This window comes from Schistocerca cancellata, chromosome 3 (genome assembly GCF_023864275.1).
Source record: "Schistocerca cancellata isolate TAMUIC-IGC-003103 chromosome 3, iqSchCanc2.1, whole genome shotgun sequence".
Lineage (NCBI taxonomy): Eukaryota > Metazoa > Arthropoda > Insecta > Orthoptera > Acrididae > Schistocerca > Schistocerca cancellata.
In genome coordinates, this window is record NC_064628.1 from 562,343,890 (window position 1) to 562,355,946 (window position 12,057).

Below are 12,057 nucleotides of genomic sequence, written 5' to 3' on the forward strand. Positions count from 1 at the left end.
TCCACGTCCTGGTCCAGCTAGGCAGCGGGTTAGGACTCCTAATGTCAAATCGTACACTGTTTCGGAAATGTGTTCCTACAATTACATCCCTTTCAGTGGTTCGAAATTTTGTCCAGTTATATTTTTCTATGTAGCAGAATTATTTCACCAGCTCTACAAGTGTTCCTTTTACGTTCAGTAGATAAGAATTATTTTTTTCCACTATTGACCGTAGTTTTTTGCCAGTTTTTATTCTTGGTAATCAAGCCAAGTTACGTCCCGCAACGGCTATCCATCATTCTTCTACACTTTCTGCTATTTACTATGTCATAATGGAATTTTTGTAATGGTCTCTTTGCAATTTATTTTTATGAATTTTTCTTTAATTTTTATAATAGCATTTTCGAACTACTAGTAGGAAACACTGTCGAGCAACTACAATATTTTGCAGCTCCATTCTTGGTATAAACGTTTGTTCTTAATCTTCTAGGTTCGTTTATTCACTGTCTTGCTCACCATATCACCTGGGAACATAAGACGCAGTTGAAGACCTACAACTGTAACAGGCGAACGATGTGATACGAAGGGAAGAACATACGATAGCAATACAGAAGGATTTGACTCAAATTTTCTAGACCAAGACAGCTGTTGACTTCGATATGAAGTATTATGAGTTAATCTGTCCTACTGAAATATTTTATTATAATGTGTATTTTTACGTCGAAAATGCTACTTCATATCGAAACTAGTCCTGAATGAATAGTCACGCGGGGTAGTCACGCGGTCTCAGGCGTCTTGTCACGGTCCGGGCGGCTGCCCCCGTCGGAGGTTCGAGTCCTCCCTCGGGCGTGGGTGTCCTTGGCGTAAGTTAGTTTAAGATAAATTAAATAGTGTGTAAGCTTAGGGACCGATGACCCCAGAAGAGTGTTCCCGTAAGTCCTTACCACAGCTCTCCAATTTCCTGAATGAAGCACGAGCACTAAAAGCAGGTCATGGTGAAAACATGAATTTATTCGGTTCTTTCTGACAAGGCTTGATCCTTGTTTCCGAGCCCTGTCTGTTAGAATGTTTCTACGACTACTACACCTGCGTGATGTATATGGTTGTGAATAGAAAAACGCTATATATAGATACGTTGGGTACTCCGCGGTGGTATGTCAACTAAACAAGCAACTCCATTCACGGTATGTTCATGGGCATGTCCACACAAAATAGTTCATCCCTGTCTCTGCGTCGAACCATCTTCCTGTCCGATTCCATACACACCATTCCACTAGTATGATTTACTTCAGCGGTGGAGGGGAACATGAGTCTCCTGTTACCAGCTTTACACCGACTACAACGCTACAAAATGAGTGCATGCTATTTTTCGGGAGTTGGCCAACTTTTTGACCGGTGAGGTTATATACTAACTATTTCTTTAGAAATAAGATCAAAGTTTTCCTCGAATCTCTTGCTGTCCCCTGTTTTCCATATTTAGGACGCTATATGGGAAAACGGTACCACTACTGTTTGTCTAAGTAGTATTTTGGGTGGATGCGGGTGTTTATAAATCGGACGCTCCAGGTTAATGAGTTGCATGCAAACAGGCATCGCGAAAAATATGCATTCCAGGTCCATAGGATTGGTTATCTCCGACTTCTGCAAACTCCTCCCCCTCTTTACTATAGCTTGTGTTTCTAGGCTATTTACAGCCCTGTCAGCAGCCCTAAGACGTTCCTTGTCCAAAGCAAGCATCATTCGTACCATGTTGAAACCTTTCTTCATTCCCATATTTCTAAATGTTTTGCGCCTTACGATGCTGCCACCACTGACAGTAGTAACAGTAGCATGAACACCAGAGTGAAGTGTTTCTATTCCAACAAACCCAGTCTTGGGTATTCTCCACCATGTAACACTATTGGGGTCTCGAATCTTTACATGAACACACTTTTTCAACAGTTCAGGTGCTGCTAAGTCTCTGAAAATTGGTTTCATCACCTCCATTACCGCATCAGGCAGACTATGTTTATGAGTGTATACTTCACCAGCTGGCAAACCCTTGTTGTACTTACAACCAACTGTTTTCTCCTTTTGGACACAAGTAATGATAGAGACCTTCATCGGTTGAAAAAGTACGAAAAAAAAGAGCGTTAACAGGCCTCTACATTCCGTCGACACTGTGTGTGTTTTTCCTAATAGTCGTTCTGTATTTTATCAGTTACACTGAAAGTTAACCTTTCCTTTCCGTACGTGTCCAATGCACTCAAATTTCTGCACTGCAATATCATCACCATGGGGCTTCCGATCTTGAAAATATCTGAAACTTCTAGAATCACCGTCACCGTCACCGTCACAAGCAACAGAACGTTGAAGTATACTAGCAACACCAGCCATTTCCGTTCCTCCATTACTGCCACTGCAGTTAGCTATGCAATTATTTTCATGTTTACCATTATTTTTCTGTGGACACCTACAATATTTAGATATTACTGCTGCATCTAAACTTTCCCTTTATATATACTGGTGGCAGATACTACGCCGTGAAGAGATGTGTGTCCCCGTTTATGCCAGGTAGCATCGAATGCTGCAGTCAAGTCTCTATTACAGCCGTTTTCTATTACTGCCTCTTCCACAGCTTCCTTCATAGATTCTATACAGACATCTTCTACATTAGACCCTATTAATCTGTTATAGTTCCCAAACAATGTTCGGGGATTTGGAAGATTCATCATGGCACAGAAAACCGCATCTACGCTAGCAACCTTACTAATTGTATGCAAGGCATAAAAAATCTAATATTGTGTTGATAGATTTGCTATCATTTTCTTCAGTTGGAGATATTGCAACACTATCCCAAAAGCTGTCATGTATGAACATTTCTTCCACTTCAGTTCCATTTCACTGGCTGGTCCTACGTGATTTGTTATAGACTGTTCCAGATCGACTTCACTACACTAAATACATCTTACACAATTAGTAAACATTCCTTTAAGAACTGATATATCAGATATTTCATCCGATTCGCCCATAAGACATACATACTTTTCACTAACTGAATCAAGCCTCCTCTGCGAAGCACTTTTTTTTCGCTTTCATTGCAATGGGCAGGAGTACCAGCAAATTTAGGTTCACACACTTGGTTATCGTCTTTATTGTTGACGCTAATAATGTCTACCTTTGACTTTCCAACATTTCTCCTTTTCTTAAAAGTTTTCACAAGATTTCTAGTCGCTTTACGTTAACGCATGATTATCCTTCAATAAAACAGAGATTTAAATGAACACAATTCACTACGAATATTTTCAGGATTACACATGAGTAAATAAACATAAAACACACGGCAATAGAACGAGCGAGGTGTATCAATCTATCACAGGTTAGCCACAATACTTATTTTGTAACACTTATTTTCTCCCACATAGCTAAAATGTATATAAGGATCATATAGATTCATGACTGCAACGTTTGACAGCAGTTTAACAGTGCGACAGTGCGACGCACATGCAGAATATTTTTCAAAAACACTTTTAAAATAGGTGTAGTTTGCTGAACCGAATAAATGATACATAAACTGAAAGGAGAAAGTCTGTAGATTTTTAAAATGCAAAAAAGTAAAAATTGGACATTTCATGATTTTGAACCTTTCCGCAGCCCCTTAACATTCAGTCTACTCTTCATCAGTACTAAATTCTGATCTGAGTCTATACCTGCTCCTGGGTACGCCTTACAATTCAGTATCTGATTTCGGAATCTCTGGCCGGCCAAGATGCAGTCTGACTGAAAGCTTGTAGTAACTCCCGGTCCTTATAGTAACTCCCGGTCTTTTCAAAGTATAACTTTCCGTATTGTGATTCTTGTACCGAATTTTCTCTATTGGTCTTTCTCCTCTCTCGTTACTACTACCAAATCCATTTTGTCCCGTAACCCTTTCTTCTACTCTTTCCCATACAACCGCATTCCAACCCTCCATGGTTATGAGATTTTCCTCTCCTTTTATGTACTTAATTACCCTTTCGATATCCTGCAAGATTTTGTCTATCCCTTAATCCTGTGCTGCTTGCGATGTAGCATTTTTACCTGAACTATTGTTGTCGCTGTTGGTTTCCTATATATTAAGAACAATATCATTACTGAACTTCTAGTAGTAACTCAGACTCTGCACTACCTTCTAATTCATAACGAATCCTATCTTCTCGTTGTACCATTTCCTGCAGCTGTTGATATTACGCTTTACTGTTAGATCACAAATCCTTTTCTTCTTGAGATTTTAGTTGTGACTATTAAATGAAACAAGCATTACAATGGGTTCAATATTTTTCAGTAAAAAAAAACATAGATAAATAAATGGCCACCTGTGGCAACATTAAATCCTTGGAATATCTGACATGCTTACAATCAGGCATGAAGAAGTGGATGTTGTAGGGCTAATAGAAACAGATAGTACTAGAGGAGGAAATACGGGTCAAGTATGGACGAAGTTAAAATCAAACTGTTGAATTGCAAGCCTTCCAAATCAAGCTTGAAGTAATCAGATTACGAAACCTTACACCTCATCTCGCGCCTGCGGCGTGATCTCACCATAATATTGCAAGTGGTCGCGGAAGTGGCTGCTGCATCTATCATTGGTGGAACCAACGACCCTTGCCAGTGTCTAAGAACCCAGTGCATCACCTCAGGTGACTCCACGGTGGCTACCAGCATTTATATCGGTGGTGGAGACTCGGCACCTTGAGCTTCATCTGACTTCCAATCTAATGACAATTAAAAGAAAACCTCGCTTTGCCACATCTTTCGTCTCTCATTGAATTGTAATTTGCTTACCTTACGGATCTTCTAAGTATCTATGAATCGAAGTGCTCCTTACAAAACACATGTTTTCATCAATTAGCTGATTAACCAATGACTTGTATCCTACCACTATCTACCGTACAAGCCGCAACACTCTGTTTCTGCGGCAAATGAGATTTTCTGGTATTTTTTTCTGATCTATAATTTATTTATGTCAGCTAATACTGGCATGTTTCACATCGAATGAACATTGGTTTTTGCAAAGTAAAAGCGTCCATTGTTCTCTCACGCTTTTGATAGCCAAGAGCTGAGCACCTGCAGCCATCTTTGACTTACTTATCGCTAGTTTTCTGTTCTTTTCTGGGGAAACGCCCAGCTTTCTTCATTTTCAGCGCAAAGGTGATTGTCCAGTAAAATGGCGAGTCCCCTCATTCTATTTCCTGGCCGTAAAATGTTACTGCCAAGCGTTTTCTCTATGGGACATAGTATTTGTGGCCTGATTTCACACTGTGGTTATGGTCAGTAAAAATTGCTCATTCCCCCTCATGGGCTTCCGAGAATCTGTCGCTGTCTGTGGTACTCTATTACAGCTTCTAATGGGTTCACGCGCGACTGCTACGGTCGCAGGTTCGAATCCTGCCTCGGGCATGGATGTGTGTGATGTCCTTAGGTTAGTTAGGTTTAAGTAGTTCTAAGTTCTAGGGGACTGATGACTACAAATGTTAAGTCCCATAGCGCTCAGAGCCATTTTTTTTAATGGGTTCACGTTCCTTCTGATCACTCAGACTGCTCCCGACACTTTCCCACAGCTTCAATGCATACAGATACGCGTATATTAAGAGTAGGAGAATCAAAAGGCCGGCCGGTGTGGCCGTACGGTTAAAGGCGCTTCAGTCTGGAACCGCGTGACCGCTACGGTCGCAGGTTCGAATCCTGCCTCGGGCATGGATGTGTGTGCTGTCCTTAGGTTAGTTAGGTTTAATTAGCTATAAGTTCTAGGCGACTGATGACCTCAGAAGTTAAGTCGCATAGTGCTCAGAGCCATTTGAACCATTTGAACCATTGAAGAATCAAAAGACTACATTAGCCATTTACTGAAAATCGTTGCTACTGTGGCGTATTTTTTGTTGACGTAAATGAAGTGTTTCGCTACTGATTGGCATAAATTGTGAGACTGCTTCCGAAAGAACTGTCCACAGTGTCACTGAAGATACCTCATCGACTTCTCCTGGCGTCGTCTTTGTCTTCCACACTACGCTCCTCGCAGCTCGTCGCTGAAATGTTACTTGCTATAATAACTAAATTTCATTGGATTTCCCTTATTACTCTTTGGCATTGTTGAGCGATTGCAGTCTGAGTAGATGTCGAAAAACTTAAAATCTGATATGTCTTACTCGGAGACATGAAGAATTAAGATCCAATGTTTATTTCGCTTTCCGGAACATCTCACAATAAACTATTCACAGAAAACATGTGTATGTACCCTCATAACGCCTTTATTTTGTTTAGATGTTTGAAATGGTTTTCGGATATCGTAGCAGAGACAGTTGTCTACGACCTGCAGGATTCCTGAGCACGGGGGACTCTGCGGCCCCGGGGAACGCCGGCCTGAAGGACCAGCGGCTGGCCCTGGTGTGGGTGCAGAGCAACATCGCCAGCTTCGGGGGAGACCCGCAGCGCGTGACGCTGCAGGGGCAGAGCGCGGGCGCCGGCGCCGCCTCCCTGCACCTCGTCGCGTCGCCGGGTCAGTGGCGCCGCGCTGCAGACGCTCACGTCACACCTCACGCGCCCTTTACGTCTCCACAGGCGCTGCTTCTAATAATGGGTCTATTACGTATTTTATAGGGACATCGCTTTTTGACAGGAATCACATGTCAAGTACATTACGAAAATATATGTTTAGGCAGAGTCCTCATGCATTGGATTCATTACAATAACTGAAATACTTCCTAGCTGTTTATTCAGCAGAAAAACATTGTCTAAAATTTCAGTCAAATGCAAAAATCTTTCATTTTGTCTTCCCTGGCTGTGAAATGTCTAGTTCATCACAGATAAGTTGACTAATATTACCATTCTCGCTGACCAGCTTTTAAATGCTTCTATCAAGTACAGGGTAATTATAATTAAACTTTCGGTACTTCAGAGGGCTCCCACGATAAACGAGTGATCGTAGGACAACGTAAATACGTGGGAACCTTTATAAGAACATAGGGAAGACGTATAACTAGTAAATCTTTGAAAGGAAAGGAATGGTAATATTTGTCAATTCTGTACCACGTTTACGTTAGAGGTTACAAACGTCCCTCATTTTGACGACTATATGCATCCACGACAGCCTGGAACCACGCTAGAAATACCATTTCACAATTGTTCGTAGCGCTCTTAGGTCTCTTGATGATAATCAGGCTTCAACAGCATGTAGTATTACTAAGCAGACTTACAGCATCGGAACGGGCAAATTCGTATTCACTGGCATTTGTCATTTTGGTGTAGGTCTGTTTTCGCAAGCGATCATCGAGAGCGGCACCTTCGCCTCCTCCATGACCATAGAACGGAACCCTCGCTACCACGCCTTCAAGCTGGGCGCCGTCCTCGGCTTCGAGACGGAGGACTCCCAGCAGCTGGTGGACTTCCTGCGGTCCGTGAACGCCACCGACCTGCTGGTGGACAAGTCGCTACTTAGCACAGACGAGGTCAGCTACCAGACTGTGAACTTCTTCTGCTCTGGAAACTATTTCCAAATAGTTCAGCACATTTTAATGCTTGCTTTATCAATTAGGAGGACCGATGGAAACGACAATATATACATTATTGATGATTTCTGTTTTATATGCACAGCAACATGGCATAACGCTAATAAAACAGGATTTACAAAGAAACTTTATCACGGCCATAAAAAATTGCAGTGGTAATATTGTACTAAATCATCAGTATGACTACTTATTAGCGTAAAAGTTGTAAAACCATAACCTAGTACATATAAAAACAGGTACGTAGTTTCGGGCAACGCTGTTTAATGCACACATAAACCTCATGCCAAAAACAGGACGTATAAGGCAATTCGTACGATTCGTTAACCACGTACAATATAATTATCCTTTATTATAAAACTTTTTGAAAATGCGGTAATACGTACTATTGGCAGATAGCATGCATGTAAACTAGATATGGTACACAGTTAAGCGCAGTAATTACAATCTTCCAGAGTAGCGTGAGGTTACATAGAAGAGGTAAAATCACCAGTGTGGCTGTGGCCGAGCGGTTCTAGGCGCTTCAGTCCGGAACCGCGCTGGTGCTATGGTCGCAGGTTCCAATCCTGCCTCGGGCATGGATGTGTATAATGTCCTTAAGTTAGTTAGGTTCAAGTTGTTCTAAGTTTAGGGGACTGATGAACTCAGATGTTAAGTCCCATAGTGCTCAGAGCCATTTGAACCAGCACTAGTGTGTAAAAACAGCATTACATGAGAGATGCTGGTACATAAGTTCAGAAATGAGCACAAGATCATCGAAATTAAGTTTTGAACCTCATCCAAACAGTATTTTATTTTTATTTTCATTTATTTATTTAGCCCGTTCTAGCACTGGACCAGGGTTTCACACATAACACTACTTTTTTCACATGAAAGTTACTTAAGAAATAACCCTTTTAATATGACAAATAGCATTAAAATGATGTGACTGTCTATAATAATAAAGTGAGTAAATAATTTTGACTATGGACTATTAAAGTTACTGCTGACAGTACTGGTGCTACTGCTGCTGATACTCCTAATAGTGATAACAGTAATATTAATAAATGTACTGAAATGACATTAATGAGAATAATGATAGTGGCAGAGAACGTCTTCCTCGAAAGTTTGAGAGCGATCTGTGACAGAAAGTTACGTTCCAGGCTTAAAGTGAATGTCACAGTACAGTGAGCTACAGTTTTTGGGCGAAGGCTCTGGAACCCGTAGGTATGGGTGAAGGGGGAGGGCAAGAAAGACTAAATTTTTATTTATCTAGTGCGATACTGCCACACAGGAGTGGGAGAAGAATACGGAAAATCGAGAGAAATGCATGTTTAAACATAAATTCGAATCCTTGACAAGCCTGCAGGTTGCGCTGTTGTATTTGACCACGAGCGGTACCTGTTCAATGTCCTCAGCATGCTGCTAACTCAAACCGAACGTAAGGTGAGACTCGCAGCAAACACAAAACCCGAAAATTTAGAAGAGCAATTACAGAAATTTCTAGATGCAAAATATTTTTCCACAATAGATCTCGCTAATTCGTTTTGGCAGGTGGGTATCACTCCTGATTCACGGAAATATACTGCATTTATGTTCGGGGGGCGAACCTATCAGTTTTGTGTTCTACCTTTCGGACTGAATGTCAGCTCAGGACTTTCAGACAGCATTAAAATAACTGCTCATTCAAAAGCACAAGATACACACGGATCCGGGAAAACAATTCCGTCAACAACTCACAATAGTAAAACCAGTCACTGTGAAGCAACACGGATGAATTATACAGGGCTATTACAAATGATTGAAGCGATTTCATAAATTCACTCACTGTAGCTCCATTCATTGACATATGGTCACGACACACTACAGATACGTAGAAAAACTCATAAAGGTTTGTTCGGCTGAAGCCGCACTTCAGGTTTCTGCCGTCAGAGCGCTCGAGAGCGCAGTGAGACAAAATGGCGACAGGAGCCGAGAAAGCGTATGTCGTGCTTGAAATGCACTCACATCAGTCAGTCATAGCAGTGCAACGACACTTCAGGACGAAGTTCAACAAAGATCCACGAACTGCTAACTCCATTCGGCGATGGCATGCGCAGTTTAAAGCTTCTGGAAGCCTCTGTAAGCGGAAATCAACGGGTCGGCCTGCAGTGAGCGAAGAAACGGTTGAACGCGTACGGGCAAGTTTCACGCGTAGCCCGCGGAAAATTGGCTCATGCCACAACTGGAGACCGACAGCGCTGACTTCACCTTTCAACAGGATGGTGCTCCACCGCACTTCCATCATGATGTTCGGCATTTCTTAAACAGGAGATTGGAAAACCGATGGATCGGTCGTGGTGGAGATCATGATCAGCAATTCATGTCATGGCCTCCACGCTCTCCCGACTTAACGCCATGCGATTTCTTTCTGTGGGGTTATGTGAAAGATTCAGTGTTTAAACCTCGTTTACCAAGAAACGTTCCAGAACTGCGAGCTCGCATCAACGATGCTTTCGAACTCATTGATGGGGACATGCTGCGCCGAGTGTGGGAGGAACTTGATTATCGGCTTGATGTCTGCCGAATCACTAAAGGGGCACATATCGAACATTTGTGAATGCCTAAAAAACATTTTGAGTTTTTGTATGTGCGTGCATAGCATTTTGAAAATATCTCAAATAATAAAGTTATTGTAGAGCTGTGAAATCGCTTCAGTCATTTGTAATAACCCTGCAAGTCGGCACAAACACAGAGAAGGCAGAAGCGGTCGGAAGACCAAATGCACGTCGTCCGCTGCGACGGCCGACCGAACGACCAACCATCAGGCGCCCCCACTTAAGTGAAAGATCCCAGTATAAATCGCCGACTGACAATTACTGCCATGAGGTCACTTCGACTGGTAGACACACACACAAAAGTGAAAGCTGCACTACTCGAATGTCACGGTCCATTCAACTAAAACTCGCTGAATCCGATCCTTGGCGTGATCGTGCACTCTCGCAACCACGTCGTTCCGTCGGACAGTGCGTGTGTGCCGCCAGCGGTCGGGAGAGTACTGGCTGTCCAGACCTCACTGCTGCTCCGTCCCAAGTCCCTAGCTCGACGCATGACGACCCGGAAATACTAGAGGCCGCTCCCAACATGGTACCGCAGTACGCGCTATTGATAAGCTGTTGCTGCTGCCACTCACGGAGAGACCTGGCGAGCAAACATAGTGGCGCTAGTTAACACACTAAGATAACGAGACGCCTCTATCGCTATTACAAGATGCCAAGCTATGAACGACATCAACGCGAGCCGCACACGGCAACAATAATTTTAAGACGCACCGTATCGAATATTTATGCAGCATACAGCAAGAGCGGAAGAATATCGTCCGCTAAGTCACAACGCGAACGAAAGTGTGTGTTGAGTGATTGTATCAGACTGTCATTGAAGTCTATTGTGACGAAAAATAACAGCTGAAAAAGTCAGTGCAGAACTGACTGTCGCACTCGCGAACCCTGTGGGCACCAAAACAAGACGAAGAGATCTCCAAAAGCAGGGAACTGCAGGGTGAGGTGGAATTTAAAAACGACTCATCATTCATACAAATGCCGGTAACAGGGGTACGTGGTGTTGAAGCCATAAAATTTGGACAATAGAGCAACTGAAAAAAGGCATTTCGTAGAATGGGTCTTGTTTCACACCTCTAGCCGAGTTTAAGTCCTAAGAGTGAAACACGGAGGGAGTTCGAGGATGATTTGTGTAGCCATGTCGTGGTATTCCATGGGACATGCAATATCACATTATTACTGCGAAGGATTGTGTGACCATTTTGGCTGATCGGGTCAGTCCCAAGGTGAAACGTTTGTTTTCCAGTGGTGGCATTGTTTTCAAAGATACTAGGGCAACAGTTCACACAGCCTGCATTGTGCGGGACTAGTTTTGTGAGCACCAGAATGATCTCCTCCAGATCTGTGTGTTATTGGGCCACTGTTGTTTACTTTGGAGAGAAGCGTAAGTGACCGCTATCCACCTCCACCATTGTTATCTAAACGTGCCACTATTTTGTAGGAAGAATGGTATAAGATTGCCCTGAACGATACAAGACGTGTGTTTCATACATCCACAGCGATCATTCTGGCACTATTTTGCGGGAATAATAATATAAGATTCCATTTAAACTCATGCTAGATCTATATTTATCCATTCTGCAACGACTGGAAGCTACTTTGGATACCAACAGTCACGGCATTTCATGCTTAAGTTCTGGATGAGTGTTCATCCAAGCACTTTCGTTTTGTTGCCATACCTTCCCACTCTTGAAAATCACAGGTGAAAAGCCATCCAAACTCATGTATCATATCCATGACACTCTCTCCGTTATGTCGCCATAATACAGAATGAGTTGCCTTTCTTTGATTTTTTTAGATCTCCACTGTCAATCCTACGTGGTAAGAATGACGTACCTCACAGCAGTACATCAGGAGAGAAAGGACAAGCTTAGAGAAAGTGGTGTCTTTTTCTACACCGTATTAGGCATGGCATTGTGTTGTGTTTTGGTGTTCCCATATTTTTGTCCACCCCTTGTATTTCGGCGTCACGCGCACAAGAC

At 42.5% G+C, this 12,057-nt stretch overlaps 1 protein-coding gene across 1 annotated transcript in view; it reads left to right on the plus strand.

Moving 5' to 3' along the window:
• The window catches only part of LOC126175416 (juvenile hormone esterase-like), a 62,480-nt gene that overhangs the window by 20,852 nt on the left and 29,571 nt on the right, over window positions 1-12,057 (plus strand). The window contains exons 4-5 of the mRNA XM_049922214.1: window positions 6,314-6,493; window positions 7,243-7,442. Coding sequence (XP_049778171.1) covers window positions 6,314-6,493; window positions 7,243-7,442 — 380 coding nt within the window. The remainder of the gene's footprint in view (window positions 1-6,313; window positions 6,494-7,242; window positions 7,443-12,057) is intronic.